General features: G+C 45.7%; 2 protein-coding genes across 2 annotated transcripts in view; both read right to left on the bottom strand.

The window, feature by feature from the left end:
* The window catches only part of LOC146789712 (tetratricopeptide repeat protein 21B-like), a 459,544-nt gene that overhangs the window by 113,016 nt on the left and 321,360 nt on the right, over nucleotides 1-25,168 (bottom strand). The window contains exon 21 of the mRNA XM_085631181.1: nucleotides 11,619-11,843. Within this exon, the coding sequence (XP_085487307.1) occupies nucleotides 11,619-11,843 (225 nt within the window). The remainder of the gene's footprint in view (nucleotides 1-11,618; nucleotides 11,844-25,168) is intronic.
* On the bottom strand, nucleotides 14,443-19,340 carry LOC146789713 (zinc finger MYM-type protein 1-like). Its single transcript, XM_085630055.1, has 2 exons — nucleotides 17,187-19,340; nucleotides 14,443-15,060 (listed from the first exon to the last, which is right to left on the bottom strand). Exon 1 carries the CDS (start codon nucleotides 19,338-19,340, stop codon nucleotides 17,940-17,942), a length of 1,401 nt encoding a protein of 466 aa, XP_085486181.1. The 3' UTR covers nucleotides 14,443-15,060; nucleotides 17,187-17,939.

The raw sequence follows: 25,168 nt of genomic DNA, 5'->3' as shown, positions 1-25,168 counted from the left end.
CCTGAACAGAAACTTTGGACCTTCGACATTCGACGAAAGAAGAAGACTGAAGAATCTCCCTTGTGGCCAAGGAGTGGTCACCCTGTGCGAACAGGCACCATCAAGAGACTTACACTTTGCTTTGCTGAAGTTCTACGAGGGACCGACTGCAGAGCCTGACCAGAGCCTTGACTTCCAGACTTCTCCGACCCTGATCCACATCCACAGCCGAGCTGAGATCCGTGGAGGCGACGAGAGACGTGGGACCGGCTACCTGGGAAAAGTGGCGAGTATCTTCCAGCGCAGCTTCTGAGGCACCCTCGAGGTTGTACACCGGGGATTGAGAAGCCCCAACCCCAAGCACCATCTGCACCGAAGATCAGCCCCCCACACTCCACGAGTCCTGCGTGGGGCCCTTCTGCATTTTCCTGCTTGCCGCATCTGTCCGGTTGCTTGCTCGTTGGCACTGGCAGATGTATCCATCAGAAGAACAAGTTACTTACCTTCGGTAACGCTTTTTCTGGTGGATACAGTATCTGCCTGTGGATTCCTCACTGACCCACCCGCCTCCCCGTTGTCCACCTTTGTATACCATGAAATAGGTCTTGTTGATATGTTTTTATGCTTTGTTGTGCAATTGTAGGAAATGCTTGTTTATTTAGCATTCTTTTCCTTTGTATGCTATGCATATGTGTTGGTGTATTGTATACTGTGTATGCTTTGAGTCTGTCGTTAGTCCACCTGTTCGCCTCGAAGGCACGGGGAAAAAATGGGTGGAAGTGACGTCATCACGCCGACGTGGGCTTCTTATGGCTCCGGTGACGTCGATCGGAGTCGCGAGCGGAGCCGATGTATTGTGACGTCGCCCACGTCGACGTGGAATGCTGGGGAAGAAAAGTTCTGTGGAATGCTGGCGCAGGGGATATTCACAAGGTGAGGAATCCACTGGCAGATGTATCCATCAGAAGACACACCTTCCATTTTCCACTGCTGGTTTGGCTCCTCCAGACTGGCTCCTGCTCCTCTGTAAAAGAGAAGCACCCCAGACCTTCCTGGTCTGCACCAGAAGCAAGTCCTCCATTCTTCGTGGGTTCCGCTTGCCAAGGCTTGGTGAGTCCTAGTTCGACTTCGTCGCCACCGACAGCACGAGCCTTCGTGGGACAGCTCACCTCCTGGTCGTCCTCGACGTCTCCTGGTACCCGTGGCTGCTGCGACAAGCTTCACCTCTTCACCTGCAATCTCCCGACATCGCCTGGTTCCTTCCTGGTTCCACGTGGTCACTGGCTAGTTACCCAGACTCTGTCCCTTCTGCTTGCAGGTATCCTTCCATCTTGATCCCGGCCTTGGGATCCACCGGACACTCTTCACTGACTGCCTGTCAGCATCTTTCCTTCAGGCATCCATAGGAGTCGACAACGAAACCCGACGCAAGTTCACACCTATGCACCCGCAGCCCGTGGGCTAGGTAACTTGGGTACTCCGGTGCTCATCAGGGTATTGACTATCCTAGTGTCTAGTTCTCAAGTCTCGACTTCCTAGTTACTCCAGAAGTGTCCTAAATCTTAATAATTCTAAACTGTACTATTTCTATCGATTATACGCATTACGCGCGAGTGTTTCCACTCTGCACCTGAATCCCGTGGGCCTCCCACTTCCTAACCTTGGGTAGTATAGTGTGGCCCCAGCGATTCCCTAGGCCTAGGCCTATCCTATTTCCGTGACAGTGGTCCTTATACCACTTACATAGTATATGGTTTGCATGGCCCCTAGGGCCTAACTGTATTACTTACCTGTGTGACTTAATGTATGCTTGAATAAGACTGTGTTGTACTTACCTCGAATCTCATAAAGAGTGCTGAGGGTTTGACTAGAATAAATACACTTTATTTTATATATATATATATCTGTTGTGGTGTCCTTTCATTTGGTATTCAAGGGGTTACAAATGGTATAACAGCTGGCTTCACATGCCATTCAGAGTTTAGCCTAAGACTGCTCTTGTCCATGCTACCACTAGGATAGCTGGTCTATAAGGTTGACTTTACAACCAATCACCATAAGGGTTGTTTGTACTGATACAAGGTGTACACTAGAATTAGTGACATCATATATCAGGCCAACTTCTCACAAACGCTCTCTCCAGATCTGCACTTTCTGGCGCGGAAAAAGAAAGAACTGACTTCAGCACGCGAGGGCAGCGTCTATGTAGCTACCGTGACGTCATTCCGGCAACCACAAAGACTGACACAGAGTCTACCGATGTAACCTTCCAACTAACAAGGGTAGTGCTGACGAAAAACTTTCCGGATCCATGACATCTGGGGGTAATTCTAAGGTAAGGAATCTATAACTAACTTTTTTTCAGATGAAGATAAAATTCAAGCTATGGCCAGGAGTACGCTGAGGAACTAGCTCTGCATCTGCACATAATGTATGAGGAAACCAGGAACGCTGCCACCCGCCTCCCTCCGTTCAGGCAGCCTTAATAGTAACTACCCTAAAGCCCAATCTGTATGCATTGTACAGAACTCTATCCACATAGATAAAATACTGAGCAAACTGCTTGCTCCTAAGACCCTTCCTCTCTTCCCAGATGTCATTAGCCCAGATCAGTTGGGCTTCGTTGCAGGACGTTCCACTGACCACAACCTTCAAACCCTTTTAGCATTGCTCCACACATTAAATCTGCAACTATCAGCGACAGTGGTGTTTCTTGATGCTACGAATGCAGTCGACTCACTAGAGTGTCCCTATCTTTTGCATCGCTCTAACACATACACTTTTGCCATTAATTCCTTCAGTGGATCAGGATGTTGTATGAATTACCTACTGCCAGGTTCCATGTCAATAGTGTGGTTTTCCCACTCTTCACAATTAGTACAGGCACTTGACAGAGATGCCCAGATTACCTGATTCTACATGCCTTTGCCATGAAGCCACTAGTGGCAACATCAGCCGTACGTGGCCTAAATTATACGGCTCAAAGCCTTATGGTATCTATGCACACAGATGATGAGACCATTTATGTGAATGACCCTGTATTAAATCTTGTGCCTATGCTATGTCAATTCCCTACATTTGGTGCTCTTTCTGGAATCACTATTAATGGGTCCAAGTCGTTTATCTTTCATCTGACTGAGACCACGATCCCCACTGGCGTTCCCAATGAAGTGGGCTAACACGACTGTACAATACTTGGGTATCTGGATAAGTGGTGACTTGGGACAAACTCGGCAAGAAAACTATGGTGCAGTTGTTGGGTGCCAGAAGAGTGCATATTCCTGTCTGGTCCATTTTGCCCTTGTCCCTTGCAGGGAGAATAGCCATCAAAAAGATAGTAGTGTTGCCCAAAAGTCTTTATATTTTAATGGAAAATCAGATTCCACTCTTGGAGGTCTTTTCTAAACAAGTCAGATCTATCTTGACTCTCCTGGAGGGGGCTGGTAGCATCAGAGATTATCTTGGGATGTGCTAACCCTACCATTCAAACAGGGAGGACTGTGTGTGTCTGCTATAGAATGGTGTTATTACTGCCTGCAGGCCCAATTTGTGCACTACTGGGTTCATCCCATGCTGTATCTGCCCCAAGCTGCGGCAGAGGTGGATAACGCTGCCTTCATGCTTCTTGGCTATGGCAGTATGTGCAATGCCAATACTCCCCAGGGACACGATTTGACACTGTTAAATGTACAGTGTAGGCATGGACTGGCTTAGTAGTAGTGCCTGTTTGGACTGTCTTTATTTGGCTAGCCTGAGGCTGGCTAACAATCCAATGGTGCCTCACTTATATTAAATTCCTACATCGATTATATTGTACACCTATTGGATTGTACAGGATGGGACTATTGACCGATGCATGCTCTATGCACTGCTGCACAGCTGATGCTTATTTTATGCACTTGGGGGTGTAGCAGAGTTCTACACTTTTGTTTTTGATTGTATAGATAAAGCGATCTGTGATATGGTACCCAAAACACCTCCAGTCGCCCTGCTGGGCTATGTCAGGGACAATCCAGATGACACTCAAACTCACAGCTATGATATGGTTTCTGGACGAGAGAGAATGGCACTGCATTGGAAGTGAAGTGCCTGCCCATGTATATGCTGCTGGTTGAAGGCTATGTCTTCTTGTTAGGAGAAACTGGAAGAGAAGTGAGCACTTATGCCAATTAAATCTGGCTCAAAAGACATCTGGAGCCCCCTTAGAGCCGGTTTATTTTTACAAGCTGAGCAGGAAACATGCAACAGCTGACACTGTGGGAACCATCAAGCAGCGACAAAATGCTATAGACCTAGGCACAATCACAAGGCAAATGGAACCTAACACTGCTGTATAACGTTGACTTTTACTTCTCAGTCATAGGGTCGCACACACTCATATTGCTCAAATATGTGTAAAGAAGTATGCACTGTGGGAACTCTATTGTTTGCTTTATATCTTATGTAAATGTTTCAATAAATAAATAGAAAAAACCCCATGAAGCTGTACATTTCTGAAACGTAGACAATTCTCATTTCAGGAAGGAGGTATTTGTGTAGACGGCTCATGGTTTTACCAAAAACTAATGAAAGTAAGTAGGAAAAAACATACGTGACAATGTTTCCATCTGTAATTTCTTGCACGATGGCCAGTCGACTAAAGTAATATATTGTTATGTTCATCAGGTCCGTCTGGTGGCAATAAAGTAGAGTGTTTGTTGTTTGGCCAAAAACAAGCAACACCCAGATCCCTCACCCAAGCTGCAGATTACATCAGTTATTTCTGTGCACCACCCACGCATCAATTCATAAGGTAAAATCTTATGTATGAAAAATGGGTATTAAGAAATGCTATACATGCTTTTACAATTTGCCCAAATATCAGACTTTTCGAATAGTGGCTACTTGTAGGACTCTGAATCTTGGATTAACTAATGTCATGCGATTCTATGTCAGGACCGGAGGCTCGGATTATACTATACTTTCTCCGCTTTATTCAACAGCAGCCATTCAAAGTATACAAGAAACAACTACAATTCCCATAAAGCCTTGGGAATGTGGGGAAAAAAAGGCAGATAGTCCATCCCAGTCTCCAGCCAATAAACGGGAAGCCACGGTGTTCATAACCCATCTTTTCTATTCACCATGCCTCTTTCTTCGCTGCTCGCAGCCTAGATAAGTGGCTTTTTCTCTCTTGTCGCATGACTGTTTAACGGCATTTAGCATGTTTAATTGTGCTGGTCTTGATTATATACTTGTAAATCGATTATATTGTTCTCACTTTGTGAGTGTCTTAAGTATCCTGCACGGCCGCGGGAATGTTCTCGCTCCTTTGCGGCCGTTTCGCTTTTGTGGTGTGGCTCTGCAGTGCAGTCCTCCCGCGCCTAGGTGGCACCTGAGCGCATCATTCGGTTGCAACGCGCAAACCGAATTCCTGTAAGTCCTGAGGAGTTGGAGCTGCGCGCCGCCGGCCTGAGCCTTTGGCCCCTGGGGAGAGACGCCCTCACAGGGGTCTGTACCGGCCATGAGACCGTGATTTGCCTAGTTATTTCTGGCGAACGCCCTATTCAGGTTCAGTACTGTGATTTGTTTAATACCCCCCAGTGGGAGAAGTCCGTATCACATATTGCAAGCCAGATACCTGCAGCAACACACTCCAAGGAGGGCCCCCCCCTTTTGATTCTGCACCGGGGTGTTTGTAGGTGTCCCGGGGCGTGACCAATGACCATGAGGCTTGCCCCACAAAATATTAGGCTGCCACCCAGCCCCCCTTTTAATTTGCCAGCCCCAGTGCTGTGCTAAACGATAATCAGTGCCCCACAAAAAGCGCTTGGTACCCACGTGGTTTGTCGCCTACCCTGGGCTGTGGGAGGGGTCCAGCTAGCCCATTTAAGTTGGTACCTAGATAATGGAGCCCTATGATGAGGACCAAGGAGAGAAAGACCCCTTGGCTGACTTCCCTTGGGATGATAGGTTTATGAAGCGGCGGATGCTTCAATATATAGGGCAGTGTCAGAGGCAATGACACCCTTAGAGGAACGCCTCTCAGCAAATCGCACAGGTCTGTGCAAAAATGACAGTCCTTGCCCCAGGACGAGGGGTCCCCCAAACGCCCAGTGAGGGTACCCCCTCGGCCCCACTTGACCAAGATGGGGTTCCAGCGAAACGCCCTGGCGAGGCTGGTGTGCATCTTGATGACTTTGCCAGGCTCAAACAGGCCTTCCTGGCCAGCAAAACCCCGGCCCCCTTCTGCCCCTGTAACTCCGACTGAGGAAGACCACAGGGACACAGATGACTAGGGCCCCTACCGACCCTGGTTACCTTCTTCCAACCCTCCCATTCCTGCCCCAGGGGACCAGGGGTTGAGCGCAGATATGTTAGACCCGAGGACATCTTTCACCCGAGGTCTTCCGAATGGGCCCTGGCAGAGAAGGTGGCAATCCATGTGGCGGGCGCATTCGGAAACATTTGGGGAAGGAGGAACGTAACTGTCTTGGAGCATCTTTTTGGGCAAGGGAAAACTGTGCGCTATTAATGGAGCGTCGCCGCTCCCTGATGATTGAGGTCGACCCCAAACTGGGTAATTTAGCAGACTCCGAGGTGGGGCATATTGCGCAAGGGGGACTCTTCAGGGAACCCTTTATAAAGGATTTAGGGAAGTTCGTAAATACATTTACCTCCCTAGACAAAGCAAATACTTCCATGAAGAAAGTTTTCCTGAACCGGGTTTTCCATTGGGCTTGCTGAGTTAGGGGGTGCTTGTCCGGCCGTCCAAATAACCAATATCCTCCCAAGGGGACAAGGCTCCCGCCACGGCCAGTTTCAGGACCAAACTCGCCAATTTCTACCCTACCCTATAATAGCAGAGGAAGAGGTGGCACAGGCGCAGATGCAACCAACGGCTCCGGTGAGTGTTCTCCGTTCTTCCCTTGTAAAAGTAGGGGGCCGGCTGGCAAATTTTTTCACAGCTTGGACTTCCATCACAAACAATGTCTGGGTGGTGCAGACTGTGCAGGGATTTCAAATGGAGTTCTACGATTCCCCCTGGCAGGCCGCCACCCGCGACTGCTTCGCTTTTCGGAAACCGAGAAGAAGTTGGTGGACGAGGAGGTGTGTTCCTTCTTAGCCAAAGGGGCCATATCTCAAGCGACCACGCATCCGCAGAGCTTCATCTGCAACATCTTTTTGGTCAACAAGGCCAATGGAGGCCAGTGGCCGGTTAGCAACCTCTGCGAGTTCAACGAATGGTTAGTCTACCACCACTTCAAAATGGAGGGAATCCACCTCTACCGGGATGTGCTTCGGCCCCGGGACTGGATGTTGCATCTGGACCTCAAGGACGCGTATCTCGCGGTTCCCATTTTTCCTCCTCACCAGCGGTTCCTGCAGTTTCTGTGGAACAACTAAACTTACAAATTCACCACCCTGCCTTTCGGGCTCTCTTCCGCTCCTTGGTGTTTCACGTAGGTTCTCAGGCCGGTCGTGTAACTCCTGCGGACGCAAGGACTCCGGTTAATAGTTTATCTCGACAACATCCTCATCATGGCGCAATGTCCAGACAAGCTTGAGCTCCAGTTACAGATGGCAGTTGCTCTCCTTCAGAGCTTGGGACGCATGGTCAACGAGACCAAGTCCCTCCAGGTTCCTTCCCAAAAGGTGACTTTTCTAGGTTTCTTGATAGACTCTGTCAATGCTACTCTCAGCCTCCCTTCTCGGAAGGTGGCAAAGATCCGACACGAGTTGCGGAGAACCTTGATCAGACAGTGGGTCTCGCTGCGACATCTAGCCCGGGTCGTGGGCCTTCTATCATCTTCGATTCAGGCCATTTTTTCTGGCCCTCTACATTATCAAGCCATACAACGATTGAAAGCCGAGCACTTGCGCAGGGGCCTGTCTTACTCTCAAATGGTAACCCTGTCAGGAGGGGCACGTGCTGATATCGACTGGTGGGTGACCAACATGGAGGCTTGCAACGGTCAGGCAATCTTCGGGTCAGCTCCAGACATCGCTATAAAGTCAGACGGCAGCAGGTCAGGGTGGGGTGGCAGATGTGGCGAATTCTACACCGGAGGATCGTGGTCTCCTCACGAACAGTTACATACGAATAGCCTCAAACTGTTGGTGGGGTCCTTCGCGGTGAGATGCTGGACCAAGAGCTCGGTGCAGGCATGCGTCCTTCTCAAGATGGACAATGTATCTGCAGTACGATACATAAACTACTTGGGTGGGCACTCGCCCCAAGGCCCTCTCCAATTTCGCAATTAGCTTCTGGCAATATTGCCTGGACCATCAGATTTCAGTCACAGCAGAGTACTTGCCGGGCCAAGCCAATCAGGGGGCAGATTTCCAGTCCCACAACTTCCGGGATTCGAGTCTGTGGAAACTCCACTGATGGTGTTTTCTTCTCTTTGGGAGAAGTGAGGTCCATTCACTGTCGACCTCTTTGCATCCAGACTGGAACATCAGACGCCCAAGTTCTTCAGTTCGAAGCCGGATCCCCTGGCGGCTGCCACGGATGCGTTCCTTCAGGACTGGTAACCAGAGACGGGGCTATTCGTTTCCCCTGTTCGCAATGATTACAAGGGCCTTGGCACAGATCAGGCATCAGAGGGTGGAGGTGGTGATGGTCACCCCGCTGTAGAGATCTAAAGTTTGGTTTCCAGTTCTTCTGAAACTTTCTTGGATTTTCCAATCCTTCTCCCCCTCTTTCCAGAGGTTTTGCTCAACCCGAATCATCAGCCTCATCCATTGATCCTGCGAGGGTGGATGTCGCTCAGGGCATGGAGGATTACAGGGGACGATGGTCGCTCCCAGGCCTTTCGGACGCAACTGAGGGACTCTTATCCAGAGCCTTGGCAGACAGCACAGTCAAATGCTACCAATCCCTCCTGGAACCGATGGACCCGTTGGTGTTTACAACAGGGTCTTGATCCGGTGGCAGCAGATGTGATCCACATTCTCAATTTCCTGGCCTCCCTAGTAGAGGAGGGATTGGCCTACAGGTCGATCAATTCCTTTCGCTCGGCGATTTCGGTGGGACACCTCCCAGTGGATGGCGGTCCTATCAGCGAACACTCCTTTGTGTGTTGCCTGTTGGGGGGTGTATGCCTGTCGCCCCTGCCACAACCAAGATACTCGGCGCTATGGGATGTCAACGTGGTCCCCAACCTCTTCCTATCCTTGCAACCCAATCGCTTTTTGTCCAGAAAAGAGCTATCGGCCAAGCTGGCCATGTTACTCTGTTTGATTTCCTGTCGGAGAGTCTCAGACATGCGCGCCCTGGATATTACGGGCGCACTTTCTCACCTTCTGGTATTACCTTTACGATCCGTAGATGGACGAAATGTGGTACCAGGTCAGTTTCCCACCCGGCTTTTCCAGACTTCCCCAAGTTGTGTGTCATGGGTTGTCTCAAGGCGTATGAGTAGATGTCCGCAGAGCTCGGACCTCCGGGGAAACGTCAGATGGGTGATGCAAGAGGCTGGCCTTAAACTGCGCACGTTTGGCACCCATTAGACGCGCGATGCAATGCCTTACGAGACCTTCGCCCTCCGAGCCAGACTGGAGGATATCCTCAATGCAGCGGATTGGTACTCTAACTCAACCTTTAAGAGGTTCTATTTTAAACCCATCCTGAATATGGCTAGTTTGGTGGTAAGTAAGCTTTGAACTAGCATAATCCGAGCTCCAATCCGGACATAGAATAAAAAATGTCCTTGCTATTGTTACGGAAAGTTTCAATTCTATTAAGGACTTTATTAAGGCGAGGATTATCCCACCCAGTGATTCTGGAATGGAATAGTCCCCCCGTAACTAGTAAGTAATTAATTTGTTATTTTCTCAGTGCTGTGTTGAGCATGCTGGTGTTCACTGTCTTTGTCAGTTTGAGATTGAGATAATTGCAAGGTTTTGTTCACAGGATAAACCTAAGCCACGTGCTGGGTGTAATGTGGGCCTGTCGTCGTAGGAGGCAACGCAAATAAACAAGACTCATGAAAAAGAAGAAGTGGCTTTCGCACGTCGAAAGAGGCATGGTGAATAGAGAAGATGGACTAAACACTGTGGCTTCTCTCTCATTGGCTGGAGATTGGGATGGACTTCTGATTGGACTATCTGCCTTTTTTCTTTCCACATTCCCAAGGCTTCATGGGAATTGTAGTTGTTTGTTGTTTACTTTGAATGGCTGCTGTTAAATAAAGCGGAGGAAGTACAGCCTAATCCATGCCTCCGAGTCATTAATAGAATTGAAACTTTCTGTTACGATCGCTAGGAAATGTTTCATTCAGTTTGCAATTTGCAAACTGTTGTTCTATCTTGTACTCGAACATATATTTGGAACCCAAAAATGGAGAAAAAAACCAATTGCTAATAACAAATGTTCTACTATTCTGTGTTACCACGTGTTTCCTGCTAAATATGGTAGCCCACTTGTGTTAGTAGGCCTTTCATGCGCAAAAGGAAAAGACCCAATATGCAACATGGAGACATCAAGATTAATCCTTGGAATTAAAACATTTGAGGATAAGGGTTGTGGCGGTAATTTGGCCTGGGTGGTAAACATCCAGCGTACCCTACCAATCCCAGACATTTCTGACAACTAGACACTCAGGGGAGTCCAGAGTAATGTGTCTTACATGATTCCCAACACTTTTTCTTACCCAGAACGCTCAGCAAATTTCGAGCTTTGGCTAAAATATTAGATTTTCCTCATCTATCTCGGGGAAAGTTCTGGAATCTGTGAGGACTGACAAAAGTCCTGCTATCCATCATTCCTACACTTTTCCCAAAAAGAACGGTAACACACTTGTGTGGGTGGGCTTATCACCCATAGAAGTAAAAGCCCAAAAATGAAGCATAGGTACATTAAGATTTTTTTGTGAAATTTCAAACATTTGGGAGACGTGGTTGCTGTAGTATTTGGTCCCAAAGCCAGTTGGCACTCCTAGGAACCTACCAGCCCAAGACACTTCTGGAAACTAGACATCTGAGGGCTTCAAGATTCTGTGGCTTATGGAATATCACCACATGTTCTTACGCATATTGTTCTCCAAACATCAAACCTTGGATAAAATATATGATTTTCTGCACATTTTTGAGAGGAAATGTTTCAGGAAGTGAAGGGATTGTCAAAAGCCCTGCCACCCAGAATGTCCACACTTTTACTAATAGAATTGGTACACCCCTTACATGAGTAGAACTATCACCCGCAACAAGAAAGGACCCAAATTGCAACATTTTGTCTGAAATAACAGATTTTCCCAACATTTCTGGGATTTTCCAATCCCTCAGAGCTGTTAGGCTAAGGGGGGATTGGAAAATCCTTATTTCAGATGAATCTCTGATATACATATCATGCATTGTGTTGGCACTGAATCAAGAGCAAGAAGTGACAGTGACCCAAGAAGTAAGAAAAGCTCCTCTCAGGCATGTTCTGATCCGATTCATATCGCATACCCCGCTGTCAAGAATGTCGAAGGAGCCACTTTAACAAGAGTAGCAGGAATGATATTGACATTTACTACATAATAAAGACAATTTCACTTTTTTTAGGGGCAGTGTGCTCTGAAGAAAACTTCACAACCAATTCTTGACTTAATCTTTCAGCCTGAAGGCTACTAGTGACAAGTGATTAATTGGGTACTGGATTCATCAACACTAACCTTATTGTACTGTAAGCAACGTTTTAGTAGCTCAGTGGCAATGTCATATTTTGCTGACTTGATGTAGATGTCAGATAACAAAAGCCAGCTCTTCTCCAGGACCTCTGCATCCAACAAGGACCAACTCACTTTGGAAAGCCGCTTCAGTTGATTTCTGGCCCGCGGAGTCTGTTTCAGGAGCATGCAACACTGCGCTACTGCCAAAACAGCATCAACATTTTCTTTCTGGAAAGCATATTGAAATAAGAGTAAGGCAAATAAAAATAGAGAGGACAGGTAGTGGCAATGTTCACAGATCATCAGCTGATTGATGGTGGTCTGCTTATAATCATGCTTATATTATATAGGCACATTGCTAATCACGGTCTGAAATAAGTTAAAGTTGTTGAGTATGCAAACAATACAGAACCTCTTTGTGTGACAAGAGTTGTGTGCTTGTTGACTACTCATTAGGTGTTCAAAGAATTCAAGAACATAAACATTAGGAACGACAACTACCACAAGAACTATGCATTTGCACACACATCACAAGACCATATGTACCCAAGTAGCATAATAAGAGAACACCAACATCAAGGAATTTGTTATTTACTTTCAATAATGATCTTTCTGGTAGGTACTCTATATGCCGATTTCCAAACTGGGAAATCGCCCTGAGGTGCCAGACTGGACCTAGAAACTCTTACTATAGCTCCTCTGTGCCGAAAGGTGTCACTTTGTGGTTCCACTCAACTTTGGATGTGAAATCACACAACCAAATAAGAAGTCGCACTACTAGCTGATAAGTATGTATGTATTGATATTTATATAGTGAAAACCTAGCTAGGATGCAACACAGCTGTAGATCACTGGGGGGGGGGGGGGGGGGATGGAGAAGATCTGCAAGAAAGTGTACTTCAAGTGGCTATAACACAAAGAACAAATTACTTAGCTTTATCTAGCCGCAGATTCCTTACCTTAGAATAATCCCCGGGTGTTAGATTGGATCCAGAATTTGTTTTGGGAGAAGTACACTTGCGCATGGTAGGTGGCATTGTTCACCTCCATGTAGCATCATCATCTGTGCCAGAAATGACGTGCACAGAGCCTATGTAGGCGCCACCCCAGCACGCTGAAGTCTGTTTCTGTTTGTGACTTTCCACACCAGGAGTGGGAAAGGCACAAAGAACACTGACCACTGATGTGAAAAACTAGGGCCATGAAAGGGGAATAGCCTTCACACTAGAAATCTATTCACAGAGCAGGGAAGATGGGTGGGTCGGTAAGGAATCTGCGGCTAGATAGAGTCTCTACAGATAAGGCGTTACTGAAGGTAAGTAATTTGTTCATCTGCTAGAGATTTCTAGCCACAGATTTCTTACCTTAGAATGGATACCAAAGCAATACTTCCCCGGAAGTGGGTCTGCAAAACAATTTCACACTAAAAAGTCCTGCAAGACCGAATGGGCAAAGTGATCATCCCTATGGACCTGACTGTCTAGGCAGTAGTGCTTGAAAAAGGTATGGAGAGATGTCCATGTTACTGCCTGGCAGATGTCTAGGACTGGAACTCTGCATGCTAATTCAGTGGTCACAGCCTTGGCTCTAGTTGAATGAGCAAGCAAACAGTCAGGGGGTTGTTTTTTTGGCATGCACAGCAGATTTTAATACATAGCACGATCCATTGGAAGATGGTCGTTTCTGCACGGCCTCCCATTTCTTGGCCCCGACATACCCCATGAAGAGTTGATGGTACACCCAGAACAGTTTTACGTGATCAAGGTAGAATGACAACAGTCTATTTTTGGGCCCAGCCAGTGGAGTCTCTCCACTTCCTTAAAGAGAGGAGGCAGAGCGTAAAAGATTGGCAAAGTGATAGACTGGCCTATGTGGAACTGGGAAACTACCTTCTTCAAGGAGGACACTCAAATCTGAAGGACCAGTTTCACTGGAAAAAAGGAGATGTAGGGAGGTTGAGAGGACAGTGCCTGTAGCTCACTGACCCTCTGCCAGATGTAATTGCCACCAGAAAGGCCATCTTGGTGGTGAGGAGCCTAAGTGGACAGGAATGAAGCAGCTCAAAGAGTGCATATTAAGAAAGTAGGAACCAAGTTAAGGTCCCATTGAGGCTCAACAAAGGGAGATGGGGGAAACATATGTTGTAGACCATTAAGGAGACTTGAAGAGAGAGGGCTGATCTGACAGACCTGAAAGTGGAGATGGCAGATAAATAGCCCTTCAAAGTGCCCAATGCAGAGCCTTGCTGGGCTAGGGTAAGGATAAACAAAAGAACTTAAGAAAGGAGAGCAGATAATCAGTTTCCCAACATACCATGCCACAAATGGATTCCAATGGATGGCATACACTGTCTTGGTGGAGGGAGGCCGGGCTGCTAAGATAACATTGCAGACCTCAGGTGGAAGTTCAATAGCTGTCAACTGTTGATGCTCAATTTCCATGCATGAAGGCACATCGTTGACCGGTTCAAGTGGAGAACCCTCCCCTGCTGCTGTTACAGAAGATCCTCCAGAAGGACCGATTGCCAGGCTCTACAACTCGGGATCAGGGGCGGTGGGTGAGATTTTAAAGTGGTGGGGCGCAAACGAATTAGCATACAGCACCGTAGCGAGCGAGCGCAGCGAGCGAGCCCGAACCCCAAAAGGGGGGTTTGGGGGGATAACCCCCCCCCCAAGAAAATTTTGAAAAAAAAGAAGAAAAATCGTGCATTTTCAAGCAAATTTGAGAAAGCAGGAAGGTTAATAAAGCAATTGTGAAAGTGCAGTTATTACATTAATAGATGGCATAACATAGGTAGCTGCTTATTCAGTATTACCACAGAGCTTCATACATTCTGTCCTATTATGCTCAGGTGCTGAATTCAGACTATAAGACTCATGGAAATCTCAGCTCTAAGAGTAGAAGAAGTTGCACAGCAGTGTAATGGTTGCCAGGCTCGTTCCGCAGGAGCGTCAGGAACTTGAAGAAAAGTCCACAGTCTTCCCCCTACGGCCTTCCGACTCTATTAGACTCTAGAGTAACGAATGGCACGCAAGGGGAAAACAGGGAAACAAAACAAGGAAAGGCGGGGGAAGAAAAACAGTCTTACAACATACTGAATAAGACTCTAGAGTAACGAATGGCAAGCAAGGGGAAAACAGGGAAACAAAACAAGGAAAGGCGGGGGAAGAAAAACAGTCTTACAATATACTGAATATAAAAGAGGCAGCGCAATGCGCTGTTACCGTGATTCTGGTTGAGCTGAACTTTGTACACACACTTCACATAGGTCCACGCAAGTACCCCAAATATAAATGGTATAAAGCAGTGTTTCCCAAACTGTGGTCACATTCCCAGGGGGGTCCTCAGGCAGTAATTTTAAAAGCACAAAAAAGTTCCTTGTAGAATCAGCAGTTTTCCAGCAACAATAAAAGTGTCAAGATTACGTCGGTGATTAATGTACCTGCTGGAGAGAGATGAGAGTTGTGTCAAGTGGCAGCTTTGACTTATCTAATGTAGCACAGAGGGTTAATATGCCTACTGCAAAGAACGTGTACCATGCATTTTGAAAAACATTTTTTATGTGCCTAGGTTAGTGGGTTACTGCTTTAGTCACAGATTCTTTTGTTACTGTGCAGTTCATAAGTGACAACCGTAATCTAGCACAGTGACCTATAAACTGTCATCAAAGAGCTGCTTGCAAGCTGCATGATACAAGTTAGAAACATATGTTTGTTTCAAGTCTTTCATTATCCTAATCCTGCTAAAAAGGTTTATTTGGGTGGAAATACATTTTTATTGTTAAAGTCAATGCTAACCACTGTTATGTTCTGAATCCTGAGTTTGTGCTTCTCCAGACCAAGCACTCTTTAAAAATGCCTACCAGTATGAATAACATGTGAATCCTACACCCTGTAGTCGCATTTGCCTTGTGTAACATTTTCTATACACTGATTTACACGTATGAATCATTGTCTCCATGGGGCAGATTTGCAAGAAAATTGACTGTGTCGCAAGCCATTTGGCTGCGCCGCACTGAGTCACTTTCGAAGCACAGGGATGCGACATATTTACAACAATATGTTGCATCTCTGTGCTTCCCCCTGTGCTGGCGCACAAACTGCTGCCATACGCCTGCACAGGCACATTTGCACCATGGTGCAAGGATGCCTGTGTCGTGGGGAGATTGTTTATGTGCAGGAAGTAACCCTTCCTGCATGTAAACAATCAGAAATGGTGTTTTTCAACTTCTAAGTGTGCTGCATTAGCACACATAGAACTTGCAAAACGTCATTGTTTTACTGATTGTTTATGTGCAGGAAGGGACACCTTCCTGTACATAAACAATCACCAGAGGTAATATCCTGTTTCTATGCGTGCTGCAGAATGCAACATGCATAGAAAGAGGAGAAATTAATAAATTTCTCCAAGTTGCCCCTCCCTACGCCTCCCCTGGGGTGGCGTAGCATTCAGACACATTTCCAGATTTACGATTCCTCGTAAATCTGGAAATGTGTCTGGTTCCATGGGTTATGCGTGGGAACACCCACAGCAACACTCATGGAACGTCCCTTTCACGTAAAGTGCTGTGTGCAATTGGGCCATATTTACAAGACCAGTAAAAGTCACGCAGGGTTGCTTTTCCTGCCTTGGAAATATGGGGCACTAAAAATAAATGCGTCACTGGTGCATCACTTTTTGTGACGCACCTGTGGCGCAAGGGGCTTGTAAATCAGCCCCTATATGTGTGTGATTTAAGGTGCTCTGACATCCTTCAATGGTATGAGAGATGTTATAAAACAAATTAAATACATGTGACAGAGGGGCTATGGAGAGATGAGAGGCACTGTTGGAGGAGGGGAGAATATGGGAATCATTGAAGAACCCCAACAAAGATTGTCATATCCTGGTGCATAGTAAGGTCATCATTTACTACTCTTTAAAAGCTGATACAATTCAATATATAATGATACATTTGTTGTAGACTGCACCATTGTTTCCTAAATTGTCTTGGGGGGAGAGCCTCCCAAAGCCCCCTTTGTAGTGGTCAGGCGCACTCACTGCACTAGGTGTGCACTGTATGGGGACTGGTCTGAAAACATTTGCCTGGGCTGCTTTGGGTTTCCAGTCTGGCCCTGGCAGGAGTCTCATACTGCGAAATAAAACCAACCATTTAAAAGTTAGTCATGGAGATGCAGCGCTAACCCTCCTGTTTTTTGCTAATTCTTTCGATATAAAATACTAAAATCCTTAGTAATTCGAGTATCCGTTTTGTGTGCACACGTGTGTTTATTGTTTTCGAATTACTGTTTTAATGTTTGAAATTTAAGTCATACAAATTGCTTGGGGGTCCCCGGCTTCCAGTGGTGACTCAATTGGGGTCCTCAGGAGTAAACAGTTTGGGAACCACTGGTATAAAGGTTTTCGCAATTTGCCAAGGGGAAAGGTTTGATAGGCAACACAAGCAACGAATCGTTCACCCTGCGGGAGACAGGTCCGGCCAGTGAACAAAGGTGAGCAAATCTGTGTAGTCTCCAAATAGAACAAACACTACAAAACTTTTAAAAACAGAGATAACAATGCATTTCTTACCTCAATCAGAATTTTTTGTATTCAAACAAGTAGCAGCATTCACTTTTTGTAGATGAAATCCGCACGTCTCTCTTTCAGTGTAGCAAACTTGTCAATTACTTTCATGTTGAAGTCCGGTATCTTTTGGACTAGCTTGCTCTCTACAGATAGCATCGCCAAAGCATTTAGTCTTTCCTCTAGCATGGTGTTCCTGAGGAATGTCTTTATGCGCTTTAAGGCTGAAAAACATCGTTCAGCTTCTACTGTTGTCATTGGAGTCGTAATCACAATTTTTAGTAAAGTCACTGTCTCTGTAAGTGAGTTTTCCATATGCAGTTTATGAATTAAACTCAGCAAAGTCAAGGCGCTTGTGGCCTTCCGGTACACAGGCATTCCGTAGAGTACAGTTAACTCAGTTCTCAGCTGCTCTTTTTTGAGCATAGGATACGCTTCCACAGCCTGATTCAGAGCACGCTCAGGGAAGGATTCATCATATTGTGCAAACTCTTTACCTTGCAATAAAGTCGCACTCACCAAATGTTTTGTGAACGAAAAGCGTTCTTTCGCCTGCACAATTACAATGTCACATATCTCCTTTCCAATTCGAACCAGAGAGGTGATGTTTTGTCTGCGGTTTGCAAAAACAGAATGCTGCGGCAGTTTGCTCTCTAAATCTTCAACCCCATCTCTCACTTTCATAATCTGTTGTACAAATGCAGATGTATTGGCTTTCACAGAGACAGTATCTAGGTCTTTTCTTTGCAACTGATCGTATCACACATCAACAGGAATCATTATGTCATGAAATAAAAACAGTAAGAACTGAAACTCTTTGTCTTGTAGTGTTCTAATAAAGCCATGGGCTTCATTCTGACTTGTGTGATCAAAGTCTGCTCTGGATGCTATGGCGACAAAACATTTCTCAAGGCCCTCCCTCTGTTCAAAGATTAAGTTGACTGTACGAATGTGAAAGTTCCAACGAGTTGAGGATCCCCTTGGTACGCTTTTGTCCACAATCTCATGAAGGGCTTCTGTTCTTTTGGGGGAACGTGTGAAGAATGCTGCTATGCCTCCGATATCCTGAAAGAAGACTCGTGTCTCTCTGATCTTTGATACCGCCTGTTGCATAATAAGATTGAGTTGGTGGGCGTAACAGTGCACAAAATGAGCATTAGGGTACACATCTCGAATTCTCTTCTGAACTCCACTAAGGCTCCCACTCATTACGGATGCACCGTCATAGCTTTGTGCGATAAGCTTTTGTTTTTGAGGCAGGTCCGGGAAAATTAAGTCCAGTTGACACAGTATTGCTTCAGTGATGGTTGCTGCACTAGAGTCACTTAAATGCGTGAAGCCATAAAATCTTTCCACAATGTTTCTGTCACTGTCAAGGTACCGAAACACTAACACGGACTGTGTTTGAGTGGACACATCAGTGGTGTCATCAGCCTGAATAGCCACAAAGTCTGTGTTTCGCAACTCTTGCACAATATGGCTTCTTATAATTTCGAGCATACAGTCAAGGAGTTCATTTTGTATTGTATTAGAGGTGCCCTTAAAGACTGTAGCATGTGCTAAATGTCTTTCCAAATCCTGGTCTATGGTTGACATTAAATCCACTAGGCCTCGGAAGATCCCAGGTTTTGAGGAAGTTTCCGATTCATCATGGCCTCGCAATGCCAGTTCGAAAGCACCACAGAAACGAATGCAATCAATGATCTTGGATAGATTTTGTCTGTTCTTATCCACAGCTTCATTGTGTTTTTGAATGGATTTGCGATACGCATCATTTATCTGCTGCTCAATTGGTGCGTCTTCCCCCAACATTCCCAGTCTTGTCAGGTTTTCCAGATGATTTCTTGTGAGCGCATGCTTCTTTATTTTTTCAGCGATGTGCTTCAGGTCGACCATTCCTTGCCGTGTCCAAGAAAAGTCACCGCCAAACAGCAAGCAGGGGAAGCAGAACAGAGAATTGCGTATAGGGCAGCCTGTAAGCCAATCAGCTTTTGTGTACCAGGCATTTGAGAATGTACGTTTTGACATTTTTCCTCTGTCCTGGGTAGTTTGCTGTAGGTTTATTTCAGGCTGATGAGGTCCCAATTCTTTTAACTTCAGTTTTTGTTCAAGTGGCCGTGACTGGAATGACTTTGTAATCAGCTCTTGTACTGTATTCATGATGGGGTGTCGGGTGTTGCTGGCCTTACCAATATATATATATATATATATATATATATATATATTAAAGAAACCTGTCAATAATCAAAGTACAACGTATAAGGTGCAGTGCAATAATATCAAATTTCAGTATAAATACATTATACATATATATTGTGTGCATTATCCTAATACATCTCAAATGACTGCTAAAAATAGAGCCGTACTGCCTCCTGCCTCTCTGTGCCATAGTGTTGCTGGAGGCACTGAAAGACACTGCTTGAGGGCCTTGAGAGTGACCACATGACATACATGCTCTAACTACGATGTAAAAAAATATATAGCATCAGTTGCCTTACCTTTAACACTGGTGTTTGCTGGGTTGTAGCCGGGGTCGGGTGAGAGAGCAGCAAAGGAGGTTGGGGTCCTCTTGTTGTTTGCTGGAAAATTGCCCCAAAATGCGGTAATGTTTCAGGTTGTCAGGTGCTGAAAATGAAAAGATAACAATTTATTTTTGAAACAGTAGGGTAATGAAACAAAGACTGTGGGGAAAAAACATAACGCTCCAATAAGCATTAATATTAACAATACCCATTACAATTCACAAAACAATAAAGGCAGGCTCGCAACGCACTGGGAAATTCACAGATTTCATTTGAATCAGATTAAATATTCACCAGTGTACATTCAAAAGTTAAAACTTTTATTTAGCTATCCGCATGTTTTTGGATGTCAGCACACGGGGAGGCCGGTTTTGTTACAGTAGCGTAGCTGCAATATCGGCCCCCAGCAACAAAAGAGGCACAAAGCCTTCTGCTAGCACCCCTACCACCCTCATACCCGCCACGCGGCCGGCTGAGCTCTTGACCAGTTTTGGTTCCCAGTCCAGCCCTGGTCCCTGACCATCCCTTTGACACTTATAACATGGGACTCTGCTTTTAAAGGAATTTTCAGACTGGTGGTTGTGCTCCACGAATAAAATGTTAATGACGACTTGAAGATAATTAATATCCAGTATGGGAGGCGGGGCTTTCTTAGTTCAGGCCCCTAACCCAGAAACTTTCACCCGGAGAACCTCCGAATTATTTTCGTCACTTATTCTATTATAAAGATCGACGATGCTGCCCTCGGAGCCTTCCGTACAGGTTCACTCACTTCAGTCGGCTAAATTAAACAAATGGGTTCTGCTTCAGACTGCGCGCGCTGCTGTTCCTGTCCGCAGGGAGTCGGCGCTGCTGTAATTCGTGCACTTTTGAATCCATAATCATATGGAAAATAGGAGCTCTTCTAATTTATGCGCGTGCTTGACAGGACGCTTGTTCGCAGTTCTTCTGGGAGATAACACATTTCCATACCTCGAGTTCTGATCCGGGATGATTATACAAACGAGAGAGACGGTGCGAAGTTTTGAGGCAACTTTTTTTTAAACCAGCTACTCTTCTTCTAAGATGTAGAAATGACGCATTTTAAAGAAACGAGCACGCGATGGTGAAGTGCCTTTTTCAGCAACAAACATAAATAAAGCTGGCTGATTCAGTTCTGATCAAATATGTTTGTACATTTACTGTTAATATGTCATCATGCCCCGAGGTCAATTCCGTTTTATCATTTGATTTTCAAGCGAGGGAGTATATCTGATTACCTGTTACAGATGGCCCCCGCACAGGAGGTGTTTCAGACCTGCTTATATGATTTGCCCTGAATACATACACATACGGATCGGGGCTACTCACAAATAGAGCAGCCCAAGGGGCCATCAACTTACTTCAGTTCACTGAGTTCAGTTATTCATCTGGTCAGTCCGCCCCCCGCCATAAATACTTGTATCTGTAGAAGTGTGCGTTGGGTTTACGATAACTTAATCCCCAAGTCAATAATAACCTATTTAAGGCGTGTCCATGACTTTGGTGGTTGAAATGGCAGATTCCCAGTGAGGTCAATGACCCCACATATACGCGGATCAGTCCTGCTTCAAAGGTGTGTATTGAAATCTCCCGCCCAGACAATAAATATAGGTCTGGGGTAGAGAGAGAGCAAATCCTCACCAATTCTCCCAAACTCATCAACCACTGCTGTAGGTTTAGCAAAGTATTTATTATAGAAGTTTATCAACATTAAATCGGCCTCTTCCGCCCATTGGCCACTAAAATATGAGAATGTGGCGAAGTGTTCAGGAAAGTGTCCTTCTCAAGTGTGAGCTATAAGTGTCAGTAAAGCACCTTTGGATCTACCCGAGCTCGAGGGAGGTGCTGGAGGCAAATACATTCGGAATTCCGCAACTCCCTGTGCCATTCCGAGCTGCCTTTTTTATTATTATGGCCTCCTATATTCCATGAGAGAAGTGAAGTGTCAATTTGAGCCCCCGGGGGCAAATACACCCCTTGATGGTAGCATATATGACGCGGTGCGGGTTATGGATGCCTTGCAGGTAAAAATCTGATCCATGCAGCCCACCCAAATTATTTACATCAATTGGTGCGTTTAAACCTTTGCTCATCAAATTATTGGGTGGATGGACTTGGATAAGTGAAGTAGAAAGTCAGTCACAAGTATCCATGTTCTACAGAGGGGCCAACCTGTAGGTAGAATACTATTGGCTGGCCTAGAAGTAGAAACCAAATGTCTATTTGCAAAATGGCTCAGACTCTGTGTATTCGATCTATACATAGCTGGTGGCTTATAAAACAAGCATTGGCATAGCTAATAGGTCTCGCCTTTGGGACCTTTTAAGTATTTAGCCATGCAACACTTGATGTTGTTGCACCAAGGATATTGTGCTGGATAACTAAACACTTATAAGGTCCCAAAGGCAAAACCTATTGGCTATCCCAATGCTTGTTTTCTTTACTTTTAATTTACTGTATATTTTAAAGTGTGTGCAAATGCATTACAGAGAAAGGAGCAGCTCAGTAGCAAATTAAAGCTCCGGGGCCCTTCGAAAACAAATTATTATATTTTTTTTAAATGGTGAGGGAGACAAACAACGTCGGAGCTAGGGAGAGGTGGGAAGAACATTTAAAAGTCTGTGGAGGACAGAGTGGGGTAGAGCAAAAAATGGACATGCTTGGGGCAACAACACAGAGAGTGCAGGGTGGGGATGTGAGGGGAAAGCAGCACACGGAAAAGGCAACAAGAAAACACATGCACTTCCATGGGGTGATTTAAAAAAACATTTTTTTAAGTTGTTCCCTGAATAGAAACAGTGGAAGGATGCAGCTCATCCAGTCAGAAACACTGTAAAACAGTTATGCTCAAGAGGATGGGCAAACACAAGAAAAGGAATGAAAGCCATTGAGTAAGAAACACGCAAAAGAGGCAAGAAAGTCATACAATCATGAGAAATAAGTCGATTCAAAGCCCTCTGTAAGCATTGGTTTTGTGCACAATAGATCGTTCAAGCGAGACCTAAAAATGTTAAAATAAGAGATGAGGAAGAGCTAAAAGGAGGGAGAAAGAGAAATGATATAGAAAGAGAGAGTGGGAATTTGAGTTAGAAGAGAGTAAAAAGTATAGGGTGCAAGTGAGCGACTAAACATTGGGTGAAGGAGAATGAAAAAAAGGAGGCGAAAGCAGGGTGGAAGAGAGGTTAAGGAAGATGAGCTAGAAAGAAGGAAGGCATGGAGGGGATAAAGAGGAGATGGAAGACATAGTGAGCAAGAGAGATGAAAGGATACAGAAAGATGGAAGAATAAAAATGGGTAAAGAGGGGGAGTGGATTGGGCAACTGAGTGTGGAATCCTTGTTTAAAACACAAATGCGTCAAAAGTCTCCATGTTCTGTATAAATCCCACTTGCACATTTTGGTGCCCCCCAGCGTGATCACAAATTATTTAAGCATTCTAATGATTCAGTGCTTTGAAAATAGCCTCTCTGGTTATGTCAGGGCCCATTTTATGTCAGCATTTGAATTCTTGCAAGGGTCTGACTTTGCTACCTTTCTGTAAATCTACATGAAGCGGCTGGAATTATGTCAGAAGCTATAACTCCAGCAAGCCCGGGAGCGGTGCGTGCGTGCGCCACACGCGTGCTTGTCACAGTAAAAGACAAACACACTGCTGGCACAATTTTTTTGATATTAATTTATCTTTCCTCTTCGGGAATAGCAATACGCAAGGCCAAACACCAATCAAAATATAACCTGGTGTCTTCCTGAAACATTTTGGACTATAGCGTTATTTCAGGCTTGTCCTACCAGTAGCTCTCCAGCTCCTTTTGAGTAGCTTTCCGGGGGGGAAAGCGTACTCTACTAAATCGAAAAAGTGTTTATTCGAGAAAAAAAAATTATTTTCAGAGCTCAAGTCATAAGATTTTTGGAGAAAAATGGTTGGATTTCAAAAATACTTTTAAAGTCAAGTGATAAAACATGTAGCATTGGGGAGACATATTAATAATACTGTTACCTTAGTGCCATAAGCATTTCAGCTACAGCTGTTAAGCACTTCCTATGTAAAAAGATTCCAAATTGACAGACTTTTTAAAGTTATTGCTGGCAACCCTGCCAGTGCCTTATGCACTGAGCTGTCAGTAATGTTGAATAGCGTGGCCACCACCTATATCATCTTGTCTCATGTCGTTGCTATTACAAGGCCAACAACATTAGTAGCTCGGGAAAACTTTTATTGAACATAAGAAGCTCTGGTTACAGAAAAGGTTTGAGACCCCTGCGTTATTTACTATTCTAACTTTAAAAACTAGAAATGCTATCTGTTTGAACGTTTTTCCTCAGTAGCCTGCTGGGCACAGCCCACGTGTACAGCGGTGCAATTTGTGATCCCGGTTTATACCCAAAAGAAGCTTGAATGGCGCACGCACGAGTCATGATCAGGCAGAGCGGGACAGTCGGCCGCCGCCGCAGCGGTGGTTTGGAAAGGTTTCTGCACCTATGAAATCTCACCCACCGCCCCTGCCTATGGCTTCGGCTAGCCCGGCGGCATGAGAGCTGAAAGCTTCGTGTGCTGCCACCCAAGTGTGAGAAGGAAGTTTATTGCTGGACCAAACTAAGCAAGCATTTGCAATGCAACAGGTGTCTCGTTTTCGAAAGCTTGAGCGTTTGGTGTTGAAAATGACAAGTATTTTCCTTTAGTTTGTTGGATGGAGTGGAGTCATATATATTTCCATTGCGCTCTTGACATTTGCATGAACTCGCCGCGCTGGAAAACCAGAAAATGGGAAATAGATTATGAGGGGGGGGGGGGGGGGGGGGGGAGACCAGAGTGATTTGCTGCCTGGGGGGCAAAAGAAAATGTCACAACAAGAGAATGAGATGCTCCTGAAGCTACAACATTTTCAACAGCGGAGAGACAAGCGTAAAACACAGACACGAGAAATAGAGATACATAGATATGTAAAGAAACAAGAAATGTTAAAGACAGAGTGCGAGATGGGGCAACATGGATGGTAACTTAGCAGAGAGAACGAGAGAAAGTGGAGAGAGACGAAGACAGAGGTCAGTGTGTAGGGTGAGAGAGAATAATCTTACCTGTCTATAGGGGAACTAATGAAGGTCCTGCGCACACACACCGTCCCTCACGACCACGAGGCTGGGCTCAGGCAGCGACGCGCACGCACGAGTCAGTCAGTCGAGACAGAGTGAAGTTCAAGTTAGTGAACCCGACCGTTACTTACGTCGTCACGCTCTCGGCATCCAATTGCCCGCCCCTGCGGTGACCGGCCAATCCTGGCGCAGTGGCGCTGCATGCAGCACCAGGATTGGCTTGGAGGGCACAGTGACTCCTCGCCCTGTCGGCCCTTTTGCTGCCAGCGCTGCCGCCAGCAGGTCCTGCACCCCCCCCCCCCCTACTAGCTAATGGGGCCAGCCTGGGTGCGCATGCTCGGGCAAGTTGCTGCCC

Source organism: Triturus cristatus, chromosome 10 (genome assembly GCF_964204655.1).
Source record: "Triturus cristatus chromosome 10, aTriCri1.1, whole genome shotgun sequence".
NCBI classification, from domain to species: Eukaryota; Metazoa; Chordata; class Amphibia; order Caudata; family Salamandridae; genus Triturus; species Triturus cristatus.
Note: the sequence above shows the minus strand (reverse complement) of the source record. Positions and strands in the feature narration are given on the sequence as shown.